At 41.9% G+C, this 20568-nt stretch overlaps 1 protein-coding gene and 1 long non-coding RNA gene across 5 annotated transcripts in view; one reads left to right on the top strand and one right to left on the bottom strand.

The window, feature by feature from the left end:
- LOC142659291 (uncharacterized) overlaps positions 1-11220 on the top strand; it is an 86490-nt gene extending 75270 nt beyond the window's left edge. The window contains exon 3 of one of the 2 annotated variants that reach the window (XR_012850301.1): positions 10262-11220. This is a non-coding gene — a long non-coding RNA (uncharacterized LOC142659291). The remainder of the gene's footprint in view (positions 1-10261) is intronic. The other variant, XR_012850300.1, reaches the window with a different exon arrangement.
- Positions 1-20568, bottom strand: part of COL27A1 (collagen type XXVII alpha 1 chain) — a 274259-nt gene that overhangs the window by 48341 nt on the left and 205350 nt on the right. For all 3 annotated transcript variants that reach the window (XM_075835266.1, XM_075835267.1, XM_075835265.1), the window contains 10 exons: positions 19683-19736; positions 18687-18794; positions 15188-15241; positions 14674-14727; positions 8935-8991; positions 7529-7582; positions 4010-4063; positions 3825-3878; positions 2866-2919; positions 919-1026 (listed from right to left, as the gene is read on the bottom strand). In XM_075835266.1, the coding sequence (XP_075691381.1) occupies positions 919-1026; positions 2866-2919; positions 3825-3878; positions 4010-4063; positions 7529-7582; positions 8935-8991; positions 14674-14727; positions 15188-15241; positions 18687-18794; positions 19683-19736 (651 nt within the window). The remainder of the gene's footprint in view (positions 1-918; positions 1027-2865; positions 2920-3824; positions 3879-4009; positions 4064-7528; positions 7583-8934; positions 8992-14673; positions 14728-15187; positions 15242-18686; positions 18795-19682; positions 19737-20568) is intronic.

The raw sequence follows: 20568 nt of genomic DNA, 5'->3' as shown, positions 1-20568 counted from the left end.
CTGGATATTCTTTTCATTTATCTTGGTTATGCAGTAGGTGCGGAAAATGGCCAGCTTCTCTTCATAATCCTTTGGTAATTGCTGGCACACAGTAGTTCTGGTGCGAATGGAGAGATGACGCCTTTGCATGAAACGAAAGCACCATGAAGGACCTCCTCGAAAGTCCTTGATCTCCATGTCACGTGCTAAAGCAGTGGCTTTGAGTCTAATAGAGACAGTGGAGACGCTTCTACATGCGTTTCTCTGTTCCATAACCCACTGTTCTATTTTGTCCTCCAACTGTGGCCACCTTGCTTTGTTTCCTCGGAAACTCAGTTTGGTCTTCTTTACTTGGCGGAGGTCATCTTCTTGTTTTCTCCACTTACGCACCATGGATTCATTAATGTTGAATTCTCTTGCAGCTGCCCTATTTCCATGCTCTACTGCATAACTTATAGCTTTAAGCTTGAAACCTGCATCATAAGCATGTCTCTTAACAGGAGGCATTTTTTGGGGTAGTGGGTATAGTTAACGCTAAAGCAAAGATATATTGCAAGGATCCTACAGAGCTGTAAGTATCACTCAGTGTGGCTCCTGATTACGGTGGCCGTAATGCTCAATCCATTTATGGATACTGTAAAAACCCAAGTGAAGAATAAATTCATAGGCGCACGGGGGGGAGGAGCATGGTGTGTGCTGTGGTATGCCGCCGCCGACCCCTGCCGCCCACGATAGAGGTAAAGGATCCTGTATGAACCCCTCTCTTTACTGTCGGGTTCATATATAAGGCGCACCGGATTATAAGGCGCACTTTCTATTTCTGAGAAATTCTCAACATTTTATGTGCGCCTTATAGTCCGGAAAATACGGTAATCGAATCATTTTTGACCTGGTCATCTGATGGATTATTAGCATTTTACACATAGACAAATCACTCACTTTCAGCCCAGAAGTGCCATCTTTCCCTGGTATTCCGTCTGGTCCCGGGGGACCCTCTTGACCTTGTCTTCCTACCACTCCCCTGGGTCCGTCCATTCCTACTGCTCCCTAAAAAAACAGGCAGTACAGTCATATACCCAAACTGGAACACAGAACAAAAATTCACATTCATTTGTTCTCTGCCAGTAGCGATTAATTGCTTTCACTGTTTGCAGACCCCTGACATAAAACACGTTTCATTATTCGTATAGTATACAAGTCATGCTGAAACATATGGAATATTGTACCCTCTACTGTAAATTTGAAAGAATATTAGAAGTTATTGTGGAGTTCTATGGCCATATAAAAGCACAAGGCCAGAGTCCTGTACTTCATATCCACAGCTTGATTGATATGAAATGCTGCAGACCATCTATCATCTCTCATTAAAGAGGATCTGTCACTAGTTTAGTAATGCCCAATCTCCTAGCTAATCTAATCGGCGCTGTCACACTGATAATGCTAGTGAAAATTGTGTCCCAAAACGTTTTATTTTAAGAGTTGAGCTTTTTTCTAAATATGCAAATTAGGCTATACTTGACAAATGGGTGTCAACACCAGCGATTCTCCTGAGGTGGAGCCTCCTCACAGCCTCTGACGCCGTCCTATCAGCATGAAGCTGCTTCACACAGTGTGAGAGACTGAGGCTGGAGGGAAGGGGGATCACTTCAAATAGCCATATCTCCGGCTGTGGACCACCTAAAACAATGGTTCTGTTGGCATATGAAAGATGAGATTCTAATCTTTCATATGGCACATCGCAGTTCTAGTTTTGAAACAACTGGAGGTATCACCAGTTATAAACATTTGGGAATGGAAGCTGTATACTATATTATCATGGCCAAACGGCCATAGGCTTACGCCATAGGCTTACACCCTATCTCTCAGACCATGATCAGTGAATAAAAGAAGTTTATTGCAACCAACAGGTGAGTGCCTCGGTTTTTTTCTACTTTATCTATTCAAAACAAACATGCTGTACTCGTCGATGAGCACCCCGGGGGCAATCATATAGCCGACTCCATACATGATCACACGCCAGTCAAAATCTCTATACAGGACGAATGCTCTGTCTGAATCGGGTATTGCCAGCCTCCTTCCTTTCTTCGTTTTTCTGAATACTGTATTATCACCCTTTATTGCTGGGCAGAGAAGGGGGCGAAGCTGTATGCTGATTGGACAGCGTCATACAGAAAACATTATGCCGCCCAGAGTAAAACAAAAAAAAGAGTAACACCCCCATTTGGCAAGTATAGCCAAATTAGTAGATTTCTAAAAATGCTCATAACTCTGAAAAAAAAATGATACTAGTTATCCGCATCATAGCGCCTATTAGATTAGTTAGGAGATATGGCATTAATAAACTGGTGACTGATCCTCTTTGAAGAATGGGAGGATTACTTGTCTGTCAGTCAGTGGTGGAAACAAAAAAACTCCCCACACAAGTGATCTGTGACCGACTGCTTCTCCAGGAACGACATGAACAGCATCTATGTAGCGCCATTCCTTGGTTCATAACACATTTTCAGTCTATGTGATGCATTAATATGAACACCATCTATCCTGTTAACGATAGGTTATAACTCTTCTATATACTGACTGATGCAGAATTATTGGGTAGCATGTAGGCTGATCACAAAGCATGCATGGACTTCTCCTTCAGTGATGAGCACATTCCATAACTTCTCAGTAGTAAAGTTTATTCATTTACTTGGGAGGGCTATAATCCTAAACTTAACAGTCTAGATTAGCGTTTCCCAACTGGGATTCCACAGAAGACGGCAGCAGCTGTCACTTTTACAGTAGGCATGAGATAGTTGTAAGGGTCCCCCCTCATCCATGGTAAAGATATTGGGATTACTGGTCTAGACACTAGATGAAGGTTTTCTTGTGAGGAACTATACTTACAGGTTGGCCCCGAGCACCGGGTTCTCCCGATTTTCCTAATTTGCCCTTTAAACCCTAAAAAAAAAGCGTAGTGAGATTTAATGTAAGGTGATATGAAATCTCCATGTTCTTCTACCACTACACATTGCATTACTGTAATTCAGTCCTCACATATGCTGTTTAGAAAATAAAGCTGATATCACTAATTCACACTGACACATTTCTACTCAAATCCTCGTAGCACGGTAACATCTCCAGTTGCATGGAAAGAAAACCTCAAAACTTGAATGCAGCAAATCTTTGTAAACCGTGGAACATCTGTCAGGTCCAATCACATTTACCCCTTACAAGCAGTATACTAACATTAATATACGGTGCATACAACGTAGGCCCTGTTCACGCTGAATATTTTGCAGACAGAAAAAATCTGCCTCAAGATTCCCTCAGGAATTTTAAGGAAGATTTTGATCTGCCTGCAGTTTTTTGCCGTGGTTTTCGTGGCATTTTTCGGCCACGGCCATCTAAGCTAATGCAAGGACCGTGGGTGAAAAACACTCGCAAACGAGCGATGCAGTTTTTTTTTCTGCCTCCCACGGATTTCAATGGGAGGTCAGAGACGGAGCTGCGGCAGGAAAGGACATGCCGCTTTTTTTCCCCCCGCGAGAGGCTAAAAGCCGCCCGGGAAAAAGAAACCCCTCTGCCTCCCATTGAAATGAATAGGGGGTAATTTCGGTCGTTTTTAGGTGCTGATTCCGACAGTTTCCGCGTCAAAATCAGCGCCAAAAAAACGTGTGTGAACAGGGCCTTACACTGCACTTGCTGATAAATGTCAATATGATAAGCATATACTAAACAAAAAGTTGGCTATTGCAAGATTACTTATTTCCAATGCTTGGTAGATGAGAAGATGGAATAAAGTGTCCCTTACATGGTACCTATAGGATGCAACTGCCAATGTGGATGAAATCTGAAAAACCTACCATAGCGCCTTTGGATCCCTTTAAGCCCTGAAAACCTGTTGGTCCAGCATGCCCCTGCAAGAAAAGAGCATTATCTGAGGATAATGTGTGAAAAAAAAAAGTATCTCTTCCGCAAATTCAAAATGTTCCCCTGGTATTAACCATTAGCCAAAAATGATAACAAATAGATGCAGTCAATTGCTTACTGGTAAGCCCTGTTGTCCAGCTTTTCCTCTGGGGCCTTCTGGTCCTTCTTGACCCTGCAGGAGTGTCAAATTATAATTAATATTTGGCCGAGTATTGAGTCACTTCTAACAGCAAATTATGGGATTCCAGATTATCAGGAAGTTTATGTGCAGTAATACAGTACACGTATGTCGGAATAAGCTATATTGTAAGGTAAATTTACAGGTCTTTGAAATTACAGCAGAATGTTTTTGATTGATGTATTTAAATGTTATAGTTTTTATAAATGTACCCCAAAATGTTACTATCTAAATAGCAAAACTTTGCCTTGTGGCCCAAAGCAACCAATCACAAGTTTACATTTTTAATACCACTATAAAAAATTAAAACTATGCTGTGATTGGTTTGCTAGGGGTAATAAATCCACCACTAGGGAGAGTTTAGGGGTTACTACACACTGTATTATTGAGTTTTATGAATACATGTCTTCAGAAAGCTCCCACTAGTGGTGGCTGCAGGCAGACAGAATTTTATAATTTAACTATACTAGTCCTTCTCAATGAATTAGAATATCGTCAAAAAGTTAATTTATTTCAGTAATTCAATTCAAAAAGTGAAACTCCTATATTATATAGAAATTACACTACGCAACTAACTGTTGCGCTGATAGGAATAGGTTATACGTTCACTTTAAATGTAAATATAATTATATAGATTCATTACACACAGAGTGATCTATTTCCAGAATTTTTTTATTTTAATGTTGATGATTATGGCTAACAGTTGAAAACCCAGAATGTAGTCTCTCAAAAAGTTAGATTATATAAGCCCAATTTCAAAAATTGTTTTTAATACCGAAATGTAGGCCTACTGAAAAGTATGTACAGTATATGCCCTCAATACTTGGTCGTTGCTCCTTTTGCATGAATTACTACATCAATCCGCTGTGGCATGGGAGCGATCAGCCTGTGGCACTGTTGAGGTGTTATGGCAGGCCAGGTAGCCTTGATTCGGCCTTCAGCTAGTCTGCATTGTTGGGTCTGGTGTCTCATCTTCCTCTTGACAAGCGAGTTTGCTGGCCAATCAAGCGCAGTGATACTGTGATTATTAAGTCAGGTATTGGTACTCTTGGCAGTGTGGGCAGGTGCCAAGTCCTGCTGGAAAATGAAATCGGCATCTCCATAAAGCTGGTCCGCAGAGGGAAGCAGGAAGTGCTCGAAAATGTCCTGGTAGACGCTGCGCTGACTCTGGACTTGATATAACACGGTGGACTAACACCATCAGGCAGGGCCGCCATCAGGAATTTCGGGCCCCATACAGCTACATTTTCTGGGCCCCCCTACCGTGGCACCGCCTGTTAACGGTACTCCATCCAGCACTATATCATGCTACCCAGGGCCGCCATCAGGGGGGTATTAGGGGTACTGATGTGAGGGGCCCGGCCAAACCTAATTAAAAGGGGGGCCCGGCAACTGCCGCGACTTGCCTTTGGTAGGAAAAAAAACAGGCCCCTGCAATGGGGCCCGTTTTTTTCACCAAAAGAATGTTGTGAGCTGCCGGGCCCCCCTCTCGTCATAAGGGCCGTCAAACACCGCCCGCGCGACCGATCGCGCGCACCCGCAAACTCCCACGCGCGCGCACTCGCAAACTCCCGCGCGCACTAGCGAGCGTCCGCGAGTGCGCACCCGTGACCGTCCGCGAGTACGCAGCCGCGACCGCCCGCCCACGACCGCCTGGAACCGCGCACCGAATTTTGAGGTAGATTTTGATCTGCCCACACTATCTTGCCGCGTTTTTTGCTGCGTTTTTTGCCCGCGGCGATTGAGGACAGCAGACAAAAAATGCAGCGAAAAATGCATTTTCTGCCTCCCATTGATTTAGATGGGAGGTCAGAGGCGGAACCGCGGCAAGAAAGGACGTGCTGCTTTTCCTTTTTTCCGCGACTGGCTCCCATTGATTTCAGATTAAATCAATGAGCGGCGGTTTTGGAAGTTGTTTGGTGCTGATTCTGACGCAGTGTCCGAGTCAATATCAAGGCCCAAAAACTCTGTGAACTGGGCCTTATGGTTAGGGCTTATTCAGACGATCGTGTAATACATCCGTGCAACGTGCGTGATTTTCACGCGCCTCGCACGGATCTATGTTAGTCTATGGGGCCGTGCAGACTGTCAGTGATTTTCACGCAGCGTGTGTCCGCTGCGTAAAACTCACGACATGTCCTATATTTGTGCATTGTTCGCGCATCACGCACCCATTGAAGTCAATGGGTGCGTGAAAATCACGCGCCGCACACGGAAGCACTTCCGCAGCAGTAAAAACTATGAATGAAAACAGAAATGCACCACGTGCTACAAACCTACAGAGGGCTATCGCGGGCGCGCGCTTCTGGGCTTTCGCGGGTGCACGCGCGGGCGGTCTCAAGTGCGGGTGTTCGTGGGTGCGCGCTCGCGGGAGTTTCCTTGTGCGCGCGATCGGTCGCGCGGGCGGTTTGACGGCCCCCATGACGAGAGGGGGGGCCCGCAGCTCACGTCATTCTTTTGGTGAAAAAAACGGGCCCCGTTTTTTTTTTACCAAAGGCAAGTCGCGGCAGTTGCCGGGCCCCCCTTTCAATTAGGTTTGGCCGGGCCCCTCACACCAGTACCCCTAATACCCCCCTGATGGCGGCCCTGCCAGCAGATGACACGGCCCCCAAACAATCACTGACTGTGGAAACTTTACACTGGACCGCAAGACACTTGGATTGATGCCTCTCCCCTCTTCCTCCAAAATCTGGGACTGAGATTTCAAAATGAAATGCAAAATTTACTTATATCTGAAAACAGGACCTTGGACACTGAGCAACAGTGTTGGTCCACCGTGTTATATCAAGACCAGAACATTTTCCAGCACGTCATGCTTCCCTCTGCTGACAAACTTTATGGAGATGCGGATTTCATTTTTCAGCAGCACTTGGCACCTGCCCACACTCATTGATGCAGTAATTCATGCAGAGTCGGAGCCCCGACCAAGTATTGAGGGCATATACTGTACATATTTTTCAGTAGGCCTACATTTCGGTATTAAATATAATTTTTGAAATTTGGCTTATATAATATTCAAATTTTCTGAGACACTAAATTTTGGGTTTTCATTAACTGTTCCCATAATCATCAACATTAAAAGGAAAAAGTGCTGGAAATAGATCACTCTGTGTAATAAATCTATAGAATATGTGAGTTTCACTTTTTGAATTGAATTACTGAAATAAATTAACTTTTTGATGATATTCTAATTAATTGAGAAGGACTAGTATGTAGGGAACTTGGAGCTCTGATTGATATAAAGAAATATTAAGAAATTAATCACCACAGAATTTTTGACCTATTCAGATTTTTAAAAAAAATGGTATTTAATTGTGAACATTCACTTCAAAGCTTCTGTTGTACCAATGAGAACAGATTTAGGATAAACTTGTGTAGTTCAAGCCGTTCTCCCTTTTAGTTTAGATTTATAGAAAGTAAAGCACATAACGAAAATCTGAAATCAGTGCATCAACTCACAGGATATCCTGGGTCCCCCGGTTCCCCTCGGTCTCCACGATCACCAACCGGTCCCTAGAAAATAATGATCGTACATTATAATGTGGTGTACACTCCTCCTCACTGCAGCTTTCAGAACATGGTCGCCCACACAACACTTCTCATTGTAATTAATTTGACACGGTTTGAAAATTACCAAAATTAGTTTTTTACCCACAGCAAATATGCCCCTTGGTTTATTTATGTACCGTATTTTTCGGACTATAAGACACACCCAGGTTTTAGACAACAGAAAATAGGGAAAAATGTCATATTTTACTACTTTTACAAAGCAAAAACTATTTGTTTAAAAAATAATTTGTTCTGTTTCACCACATTCTGAGCGCCATTTTTTGGTACATACGATTTTTTTTATTTCATTCCTTTTTTTTTTTAGTTTTTTTTACATTGTGCTTGGGGAAAAATGGGAAAAGGTTTTTTTTTTTACACATTTTATTAGTTTTTCTAGGGTACTTGAACGAGCAATCATTAGATCGCTGGTACAATACACAGCAATACATGGATGAGTTACGGAAACAGCGTAACTCGCTGAGCTCCACTATTTCCGTAACTCCCATAGTAGTGAATGGCAGTTACACAAGCAGTGTAGCATGCTACGCTGTTTCCATAACTACTATTCAGTTCAATTCCCCAAGCTGTTTCCGTAACTCGACCCATGGACGCTGTTTTCGGAACTACCGAGTTCCAGAAACAGCATAGCTCGCGGTGCTACGCTGTTAACGTAACTCCCATTCACTTATATGGGAGTTACGGAAACAGCGTAGCTCAGCGAGCACTCGGCTGTTTCCGTAACTCCCGACCACCTAACCAGGAAGTGGCCGGGAGACAGCGGAGCAAGTAAGCTAGAACGGGGTTTAGGGGGTCCCGTTCTAGAGATAGGTGTGGGTCCCAGAGGTGGGACCTGCATCTGACATTTATGGGAAGACCCCTATAAATGCTACGGTCGCTATTGACCGTGGCATTTAATTCGTTAAACGGCCAGGAACAGCGCCATCGGGAAGGGGTTAAGTAAGAAGCATTCAGAGGGCCTGGCACCGCCGGGTCCCTTGACTGCCGACTAGAAGACGTAGGGACTTTTTAGCAAGATTTATTCTTGCTAAAAACTGCGTCTTATAGTCCGAAAAATACGGTAATTGTATTACCTCAGGATCTATGAGTACTCCTTACAGGGCTGGATAGCCAAGAACGTAGACAAACAGTCCCTGAAACTGTACCTCCTTCCCCGCCAATGCAAGATGAAGAGGCGAGTAGTTCATACTGATGAATTCAATTGATACCAATGTGTGCACCAAACTCCGGTTGTACAGAGGGATCTAGTCCTTAGATTGGTGTGAACGCTGCATTTATAACATGGCAACAATTCTTACTCTATCTCCGGGAGCCCCGGGGGCACCTTCTGTCTTGTCATCCTCTCCTTGTTCTCCCTGTAAACAAATCAGAAGAATATTAAATAACAGTGGGGATGTGGATAAAGTAATAATAATGTCACACAATATAACTCTTTACATTCATTTGGGAATTCAAGATGATGATAAAATTCCAGTCATTGACACAAGGCCTCAATCTAACACCAGGATTTATGAGCCACTACATGGACACACGTCACGTCCCCCATCAGACTTACTCCAGATGCCTTAACTCCTAAGTCATCACCCCTATAACCTCAGTTTTATTGCCCCGGCTTATCTTAATGATGTATCACCTCATGTACTAATTGTCTTTGTGTAACATCTAAATGTTGTGCTTTTTTCTAAGTCATTCATTTGTAAAATGCCTGAAGAAGGGGCCTCTGTGCTCTGAAAGCCGCATATAGAACTTTTATGGTTAGCCAATAAAGGTATCATACCTATTATACTTTTGTCTTTTTTGACACAAAAGTATTTAACATTTCACATTGTCTCTGGCTAACACGGTACTACACTATTTTTTACTGTACTACATTCATGTTCAAAATTATTCTTGCATAAGAGGAGCTGGGATACGTTCCATGTTGGTGCCACCATCACATTCTATGCATGAAGAGTGCACCAATCTGCTTTTGTGCAGCCCTTTTAGCAAATGGTTAACTTGTGTGGGAGGGAGAAAGTATAATTTATGTTTAGCTTACATGAATGAAGGAGAATAAGAGCAATGGGAAGTGACAAGTAAAAATGCAGGGAAGAGGGGCCAAAAAGTAAACATCTGAAGCTACAAATGCGCAAAGCATTGATAAAGACGGGTGTGTTGTACTTGGCTGGCGGCCCACACACAGATACATTCATATACTTAATCAGCACATCTGGAGGCTGCAGAGTGAATAGGAACGTCTCACACCACATGCACAATTAAGTTCTAGATCCTCCTGCATCATATAAATGGTTATGGGTGTCATGAAAAAACAAAACGAAGGCTTTCAATTACTGGACTTGTTTCTGTTGAATACATTTCATTTCCATACAAACATGCAATCCTGTAGAAGCATGAACTTGCCTAGGCACACAGTGGACGTGGCCATTTTTGTGGGTTGATAATATTTGACAATGCAGATGTATAATTTAAAGCCACTAAGGGCTCGTGTACTAGTGTAAAACAAATAAACAGTGGTCACGTCTGTATGTTCACTAGTACTCTCTCTATTGTGTCTACCAGTAAAGAGTAGAATATGTTTCATTGTAATCTCTGTCCTAATTTCTCACTGTTTCTCTTATGCTGCAGGTTGATTGGCCTTGGGAACAATAAAAGAGAAGCCCGATCCAGCTGGACCCAGCCACAGGATTCATAGAAAGAGACACTCAAACCCCTAGCCAAACACGAGTCACATTCTAGCCTGAACTGGTAATAAGCGAGCGGAGGCAGCACACATGTGAGAGAGGGCATGGTGGAGGGGTTGTCTGCTCCTCACAAAGGGCATCCTGATACCTCAGGGGATTATTGGAATTATATTAATTACTATAATGTGACTATTCCAGCAGATGCCCACTTCCTTATGGACATATAAGTCCACATCAACAAGTCTGTACAGTGACCAGATACTGGATGTATTACTTAGAGCCAACGCTGGTTCCCTGTCAGAAGATTGGCTACGACTAACATTGACCATAAATTGCAGCAAACGGCAACTTTCAGCGTCAGTCATGAATGCACTGCGTTATAGTTAAGTGGATGCGTGTGATTAAGTGCTGTGTAGCCCCAACCAAAGGGGGTTTTTTTTCCCCTTCTAATGAATTTGATTTGGCTGAAAACCACAGACACAGATGTTATCGTAAGTTTAAAGAATTTGCATATAGTTCTTGCCAAACCAGGCAATGTCCAGGTGACAAGAACCACAACTAGTCAAGAACTTGTGATCAAAAGAGACTGTAGAGGAGCCATATATTAAGAACCATGATCTCATTCGGTCAGCACTTTAAATAGGTGACTCCCTAACATGCATACTGTATGCTGGGAATCTCTTAAAGTTTGGTGGGAATCTGCTGACACACATTTTCCTGAATAAAGCCACAGAAACGCTGGATTTACTCAGTCTCCTGTACAGGATTTTTTTTTATGTTGTGGGCTAGACAAGGTAATATTGCTTAAAGGGGTATTGCCATCTCACACTTATAGCATATTCACAGGACATTACACATACTAGTCCTTCTCAATGAATTAGAATATTATCAAAAAGTTAATTTATTTCAGTCATTCAATTAAAAAAGTGAAACTCGTATATTCTATAGATTCATTACACACAGTGATCTATTTCCAGCATTTTTTTCTTTTAATGTTGATGATTATGGTAACAGTTAATGAAAACCCAAAATTTAGTGTCTCAGAAAATTAGAATATTATATTTGCCCAATTTCAAAAATGATTTTTAATACTGGAATGTTTTCCTACTGAAAAGTATGTACAGTCCTCAATACTTGGTCGGGCTCCGACTCTGCATGAATTACTGCATCAATGCGGCGTGGCATGGAGGCGATCAGCCTGGGGCACTGCTGAGGTGTTAGCAATGCGGCGTGGCATGGAGGCGATCAGTTTGTGGCACTGCTGAGATGTTTTCATTGCGGCGTGGCATGGAGGAGATCAGCCTGTGGCACTGCTGAGGTGTTATCAATGCGGCGTGGCATGGAGATCAGCCTGTGGCACTGCTGAGGTGTTATGGAATCCCAGGTTGCTTTGATAGCGGCCTTCAGCTCATCTGCATTGTTGGGTTCGGTGTCTCATCTTCCTCTTGACAATACCCCATAGTTTCTCTATAAGGTTTAGGTCAGGTGAGTTTGCTGGCCAATCAAGCGCAGCGATACTGTGGTTATTACACCAGGTATTGGTACTTTTGGCAGTGTGGGCAGGTGCCAAGTCCTGCTGGAAAATGAAATCAGCATCTCCATAAAGCTGGTCCGCAGAGGGAAGCATGAAGTGCTCGAAAATTCCCTGGTAGACGCTGCGTTGACTCTGGACTTGATATAACACAGTGGACCAAGTACATACTTTTCACTAGGCCTACATTTCAGTATTAAAAATCATTTTTGAAATTGGGCTTATATAATATTCAAATTTTTTGAGACACAAAATTTTGGGTTTTCATTAACTGTTACCATAATCATCAAACGTAAAAAAATGCTAGAAATGCTAGAAATAGATCACACTGTGTGTAATGGATCTATATAATATAGGAGTGATTTCAGTAATTCAATTCAAAAAGTGCAAAACAACTTTTTGATGATATTCTTATTCATTGAGAAGGACTAGTATGCGTAATAGGTGATAATCCCAAGACTAGGACCCTCACCTTTCAGGACGACGTGAACCCCTTTAGCAGATTCTGTGCGGCCTCTTATCCCATTCAAGGGAGAGATGGCCATGCTTTAAGGGGAACTCTGGAGTTTTTGTAATTATTCAGTAGGGATTTCCTTAGACTCCATAGTGAATTTGAGCCAGTTAAATTAATTTTTTTTCTTAGCCAGGCAATAATTAAATTTTATAGACAACAAAAGAAAACCTAAAAATTTCTAAGCACACTGACTACCTGGCTCCTGGGATTTGTCCAGTCCTGGTTTAGATTATTGCCCATTAACATGTGCCAAAAGAAATCGCCCTACAACTGTCAGAACAGCAAAGTCCCCAAAATTGGCGTGCATCATGTCATAGAGACACGTCAAAGTTGTGATTGAGAGTCAGGGCGCTGAAACCCCACAGGTCGCTAGAACTCCTCCTTTGGCTACTGTTGGGTTACCTTAACAGCTGAATATGGGCTATATATTGGTCTATGGCCCATATTTAGCAATGTAAGGACAACCAAAGGGGCATGGTGCTCAAAAAAGGCGAGGCAGGCCCTTTGTTTTTCAAAAATTAGTTCACATGACTGTGACCCTTTAATGACTAGTAAAATGATAACTTATTGTGGTATTATTTAGGCACTGTATGGAGATATGGGGGGGGGGGGGTAGTGATGTACTTGGTCTTCAGAGAGAAAGCGAAGATGGACTGAAGCAAAACAACTGGCACAACCACTTTCTGTTGCTGTAATTCCTTGCCTGACAAAAGCTTCCTTAAAAATATGAAGACTGTAGTTAGAAAAATAATTTTTGTATTTTTTTTATGTCATTTTTTTTCTTGCCTCATTTACAGTACAGGATTATAATGGGCTCGAGGTGGTAAGAAGCCTCCTACGGTTGCACCCTTTCCAAAACATCAACCATGGTATGTGAAAGACAATACTTAAATTTAAAAAATGTGGAAAAAAAAAAGTTCTAAGAAAAAAGGAAGCAACAACTAGCCGGGATCTCTCTCCCGGTATAGTCAGAGATGTTGGAGCAACCGTCCTGGATCTATACAAATATTTACAAATTTTGCCAATTTCTCAATTTTCTGCTACATCTTTTTAGAATCAATATTCGAAAAGACAAACATACAAAATTGTTCACACACGTGAATAGGAATATAACTCCGAATTAAAATAATACCAACAAGAAATGAACAGATGAAACAAAGACTGAGCTTGAAGAATGCAACCAAATTCCCATTGACCAGTGCAGCCAGCTTTGATCCAATTTCCTTTATATATTAAGTTTCAATAAACAGATTTCCCATCTGAGTATATTCGTTGCTTTTACTTTTGCAGTGTAAGGCCCCATGCACAGGACCGTAAAAACGCCCGTAATTACGGGCCCATAGACTTTCCCATCTGCGTATGGGAAGGTGCCCGGGCCGTTGAAAAAGAAAGAACATGTCCTATTTCTGGCCGTAATTACGGCACGGGCAGGCCCATAGAAGTCTATGGGGCTCCCGTAATTACGGTGCACACGTTGCTAGGCGACGTCAGGGGAGTTAAATTTTTGAATAAAGAGAAGCAGAGAAAATGGCGTCTGAGCAATCATGTGACATCCTTTCCAGCCCCCTTTTTTTTACGGGTCCGTAAATACGGGTTAAAAACGTGTGACAACGGACACGTATTTACGGGAGGGAAAAAATACGGTCGTGTGCATGGGGCGTTAGAATTTTTGCTTTATTGCACATAAGGCTTCGTTCACATCTGCGTCGGGAGTCCGTTCATGGGTTCCGTCTGACCTTTCTGTCAGGGGAACCCATGAGCAGAATCCAAACTGAAACCATAGGTTTCCGTTTCCATCACCCTTGATTTCAATGATGACGGATCCGGTGCAAATGGTTTCCATTTGCACCATTGTGTAAGGGTTCTGTTGTTTTGACAGAATGAATAGCGCAGTCGACTACAGTATTGATTCCGTCAATACAACGAAACCCTTACACAACGTGACAAATGGAAACCATTTTCATCCTATGCGTCACCACTGAAATCAATGGTGATGCAAATGAAAACCTATGGTTTCCGTTTGGATTCCGTTCATGGGTTCCCCTGACGGAAAGGTCCAACGGACCCCATGAATGGAGTCCCGAAGCAGATGTGAATGAAGCCCAACACATTAGCTGGGGTGAACCTATTCACTTTCTCAGCTTTGCCTTGGGTGCTATTAGAACTGATCCTGTTACAACATATCCGGCAGGAAATACTCATGATGGAGAACTTCTGACTTTCAAACGTTAAATATTTTGTCCATAGTATAGATATATTTTTCTCCAATATAGAGTTTATTTCCATGGAGCGCTGGGTAATATTAACCTACCTTTTCACCTTTTACTCCTGGAGGCCCAATTGGACCTGGGGGGCCTAAATGTCCCTATTTGCGAGACAAAGAACAATGTTTAGTCAGGAGACATTAATTCCACAAACCCACTGTCTACATTTACCAGTATGCCTTCACTGTCACTTCTCATGTCCAGCTACAGGATCTAATATCCAGACAGTCAAAAACACAAGGTGTCTGGACAACGTTTTTAATTTCTTTTTTTTCATTCTTAGTTTGTTATACACGTATACAGAACTATTGGCAAATCAATTTTGTTATCAATCTTTCCGCTACTGAGTAATGGCCGCCCTGATAAAGAATACACTGGAATCTTTAGTTATTAACTACAATGAGAAGTCTATATTAATATTTTACAATTTTTATTAGTAGAATCTAGTGGTTAACTATTCACTTCCCTAAATAACGTAGCTGCCTCCATTATGTGGACAATCACTCACACACATTGCAAACCATGGGCACAGTTTTCTGATCACCTTGTAGGGAATTTTACCTGATATCCGGGAATTCCTGGTTCTCCTTGTGCACCCATCCTGCCAGGAGAGCCCTAGATAGGTGAAGGATTGGTCAATTCTTAACACACAAGCAGCGGGGTCATTTATATAAACACTCATATGTTTAGACATGGGGCATTTTAACCCCTTCACGACACAGCCTGTTTTAGTCTCGTGAACACATGATTTTTTTCAAATCTGACATGTGTCGCTTTATGTGGTAATAACTTAGAATCGCTTGGATAGGTAAAAGCCTTCCGGAGATTTTTTTCTCGTGACATGTTGTACTTTATGTTAGTGAAAAAATTTGGTCGATAAATTCAATATGTATTTGTGAAAAACGTGAAATTGTAGCAAAAATTTGCATTTTTCTAAATTAAAATGTATTTGCTTATAAGACAGATAGTAATACCACACAAAATAGTTACTAATTAACATCCCACATATGTCTACTTTGTTTGCATCGTTTTTTGATAGTCCTTTTATTTTTCTAGGACGTTACAAAGCTTAGAACTTTAGCAGCAATTTCTCATATTTTCAAGAAAGTTTCAAAAGGCTATTTTTACCGGTCTCAAGCACCGGCCTCAGAAGCAAAGGAGCCCCTAGTGGATTTTGGGGCCTCCTTTTTTAGGAATATATTTAAGGCACCATGTCAGGTTTGAAGAGGTCTTGTGGTACCTAAACCGTCGAAACCCCTCCAAAAGTGACCCCATTTTGGAAACTACACCCCTCAAGACATTTTTCTAGGGGTATAGTTAGCATTTTGACCACACATTTGCAGAATTTAGTGGAATTAGTCTGTAAAGATGAAAATCACCTTTTTTTTTTCTGTGGAAACAATTTTTTTTTTCATTTTTACAAGGAATAAAGGAGAAACAGCACCCCACCATTTGTAAAGCAATTGTTCCCGATTATGGCAATACCCCATATGTGGTAATAAACTGCTGTTTGAGCCCTGCAGTGGGACCAGAGGGGAAGGAGCGCCTTTTGGATTTTGGAGCGCAGATTTTGCTGGATTGCTTTTTAGTGCCATGTCGTGTTTGCAACGCCCCGGAGGAACCAAAACAGTGGAAACCCCCCAAAAGTGACCCTATTTTGGAAACTACACCCCTCAAGGAATTTTTCTAGGGGTATAGTGATTATTTTGACCCCACAGGTTTATTGTGGAATTAGGCCGTGAAAATTAATATCAACATTTTTGTCCACTAAAATGTTGAATTTTTTAATTTTCACAAGGGATAAAAGCGGAAAAGCACCCCAGCATTTGTAAAGAAATTTCTCCCGATTACGGCAATACCCTATATGTTGTCATAAATGGTTTTTTATTAGAAATTAATTAACCCTTTCAGGACTGATCCTTTTTTGCTTTTTCATTTTCCACTCCCCGCCTTCCAAGAGCCATCATTTTTTTATTTTTCCGTCAATAGAGCGGTGTGAGTGCTTATTTTTTGCGGGAAGAGTTGTAGTTTCTATTAACATCATTTAAAGTACCATAAAATGTACTGGGAAACTGAAAAAAAAAATATTTGCGATCTGAAATTTGAAAAAACTGATTCCTCCATTGTTTTTAAGTCTTTCACCGTGCGGTGAACAACAACAAACAACTTTCGTTTTATTCTGCGTCTCAATACGATTACGGTGAAACCAAATTTATATAAGTTTTTTTTATATGTTACTACTTTTACAAATAAAAGACTATTTGTTAAAAGACTATTTGTTAATAAAAGAATTGTTTTGTATCATCACATTCTGACATCCAGAACTTTTTTATTTTTTTGGTCGATTGAGCGGTGGAAGGCTTATTTTTGGTGGGACGTGCTGTAGCTTTTATTGGTATCATTTTATGGTACATACATCTTCCTGATCACTTTTTATTACATTTTTTTTAGAGCTAAGGTGTCCAAAAAACAGCGATTTTGGCGTTTTAAATTCTTTATTTCTTACAGCTTTCACCGTGCGCAATAAATTACGTTTTACTTTATTCTGCGGGTGGGTACGATTACGGCGATACCATATGTACATCGTTTTTTTCTAAGTTTTGCAGTGTTTGCACAATAAAATTACGTTTCTATAAAATAATTTATTTTCTAAGACACCATATTCTGAGCCGTAACTTTTTTATTCTTTAGTCAAAAAAGCTGTGGGAGGTCTTGTTTTTTGCGGGACGGGTTGTAGTTTTTATTGGCACTATTTTGGGGTAAATGCGATTTTTTTTATCACTTTTTATTCTGTATCTTGGGAGGGGTGGTGACCAAAAAATAGCGATGCTGATATAGTTTTCCGTTTATTTTGTTTGCGGCGTTCACCGTGCGGAAAAAATAACATTATAGATTCATAGTTTGGGTCGTTACAAACGCGGTGATACCAAATATGTGTACTTTTTTTTTCTTAAATGACTTATTATAGGAAAACAACAACTTTTATTTTTACACTTTTATAAAACATTTTTATTAACTTTTTTTTAAACTTTTTACACTTTTTTTTACCTGCAGCTCTGATCGCTGCTAGAATACATTACACTACCTAGGTAGTGTAATGTATTCCGACTGTCAGTGTGACGTCACAGTCACTCTGACAGTTTAGTCTACGAGGGCCAGTCAGAGCTGGTCCTCATAGGCTTCCATACATGGCAGACCCGGAGGCCGTTGCCTGGCCTCCTTGATGGCATCACAAGCATCAGCAGCCCCCACAATTGCATGGGGGCTGCTGATGTGCTACAAACTCCCTAAATGTGGCGATCGCAATCGAGCACCGCATTTAACGGGTTAATTGCCGAAATTAGCGGCGATGAGCCGCTGATCGGCAACACTGGAGTGTCAGCTGTCGGGGACAGCTGACCTCCCAGTTCCCGATGCACACCTTGTCGCCGACAGTGTGCATCAGGAACGACACAGAGACTTCCTGTCACTCTGACAGGCAGCCTATCAGGACCAGCCGGAGGTTGGTCCTGATGGGCTTTCCGCCCATGGCAGACACGGAGGCCATTGTTGGCTACCGTTTGCCATGCTATCGGCAAACCCCGCAATTTCGGACCAGGGTCTGCCGATATGCTAGAAACCCCTAAAATGCGGCGATTCCAACCGATCACCGCATTTAAGGGGTTAATTCGCCAAAATCAGCGGCAAAGGACCGCTGGCCGGCAAGAGTGGGAGTGTCAGCTGTCGGCGACAGCTGACCTCCCGATTCCTGTTGCAGACTGTCGCCGACTACGTGCATCGGAAACAACTCAGTAACTATACGTCCTCGTGCGGGAAGTAACCTCCCGCGACGACGTATAGTTACTTACTCGTGCGGATAGGGGTTAAGCTGCCAGGATTTTAGAAATATTAATGAGGTATATCAGGTGGATTGCTAGAGCTAGATTAATCTTTTCAGCTCAATTTTTAGTGGAACCTTTCCACATAGGTAAAACCTTGTACAAAGGTCCCAAGAGTGGTAGAGTTACCCCAAATGGTTATAATAAAAATCAATTAGTTGAAATGCAAACTATGTACTCACCACTGGCCCGAGGGTGCCTCTACTTCCCTTGGGCCCTTGATTCCCTGGTGGTCCTGGTTTACCTGGAGGACCAGTTTCTCCAAGGTAACCCTGAAAACCTTTGTTTCCCTGAAAAATAATGTGAAATTAGTAATGTAATACCAGCTAATATTATAGCATCAGCCATATTGAGTATCTCTGTTATCCTCATTAAAATGAAAGCGGTCTATGGATCTTTGTAAGCGGCCACCATATACCTAATCTCTGATGTAAGTAAAAAAAAGCCCTTTTAAGTGGCCAGGGGGGGGGGGGGTATTGGGTGGTGTATCATTCGGAGAGTCAGCGTGTGACTTTTGACATATTGAGCCTGGTCCTTACAGCTTCAAAAGATGTGCAAATAGACATTTGCTTATCCAGATTGAGGACCCAAATTTGAGTGAACTGGGGGAGAATTCACTATCTAATACTGTATTCTTCGTCTTCCCCGTTATCACCTCACTGTCCAATCACAAACAATGCATTTGCCTAACTAACCGGTGGGCAGCACTAGAGTACGTGTATCCATTGTTTCTATACCCGCAAGAAAGCAGAAGACTCCGCAGAGTGTAAGTGTTCCATCTTTATGTTATTTCTCCCTTTTATTTTGTAAAATTGATCTAGTTTTTGTATGTTATCATATTTTGTCTCTTTTTCCACGCACTGTACCTTTTATACTAAAGCTCAAATCTTGAAGTTTGGTCTTTTTGTATGCTCTGAAAAAGTCAGTCTTTCATAGTGTTCAACCCTTTGATTGCTGGAGAGGAGAGCAGTAAGTGTGTGTTTTGGGGTACCTATCCGTGCAGAAATAGCGAGTTGTATATCTGGGGTGTGTGGATTTTCTTGGAGTGTGATTTATGATCAATTTGCAACCTGAGTGGAAGGTGACTGCAAGATTGAGTAAGTGGAAACAGATTAACCTCTGACAGTCGCACCCACGTCACGTACCGTAAAGGTATGTACGGAACACTCATGCTTTACCTTGCGTCCTGGCTTGCCCTTTTCACCTTGTTTTCCTGGTTTCCCCTCTACTCCCTGTAAGTAAGAATAAAGGCATGTTACTGTGGAATATTCAACCTCATCTTGCTGAAACAAAATAAATGATCAATAGGTTATTAAAGGACTTTTTCAGGACTATGATATTGATGGCCCGATTCCTGACACCCCTACTGAACAGCTAAGAGTGTGGCTAGCGGCGATCCAGTCAGCCCTTCATCCCATTCATTGTTTATCAAGCACAGCGCTGAACATTTTCGTTCTTTTTAAACTTGTTTTTATTACAGTTTCATCATAAAAGTTAGTATGGAGGGGGTGGGGAAAAGAAAAACCAAACAAATAATTCACAGTCTTATAACCAACGACAATGTTATTTATGCTATAAGCGCATCTCCTGCATAAGGTAGTGAAACATAAATCGAAACATTAACATAGTTGTGGCATAAGTCATCTTCCCATTATTATTATTCTGTAATGAACAGTTGTGTATCTATACTTAGAGAAGTCTCTGGCAGAGAGTACAGTTGCACACCACCTAGCAATGGTTTTACATCATAAGCATGTGAAAAGGAAGTCCACTTTGGCAGAAGCCAGCTTGTTTGGTACTTTGGTCCTTTATCTATTCATATGGTGGCGTACATTTAGTTTATGAATAAAGAATCGCACATTTTTCAGCCATGCCTGGCACTGCAGCTCAGTCTCATTCACGCACTGCAATACCAGGCGCAGCCATTACCAAAAGTACGGCGCTGTGCCTGGTAAACAATGAAGGGGACCGGGCCCTCGTTGGGGCGCTGCAGATCCCTCAGTCAAATGATCAGTGGGGGTGCTGAGAGTCGGACCCCATCGATCTGATATTGATGGCCTATCC

The sequence above is a fragment of the Rhinoderma darwinii genome, chromosome 8, assembly GCF_050947455.1.
Source record: "Rhinoderma darwinii isolate aRhiDar2 chromosome 8, aRhiDar2.hap1, whole genome shotgun sequence".
Lineage (NCBI taxonomy): Eukaryota > Metazoa > Chordata > Amphibia > Anura > Rhinodermatidae > Rhinoderma > Rhinoderma darwinii.
Note: the sequence above shows the minus strand (reverse complement) of the source record. Positions and strands in the feature narration are given on the sequence as shown.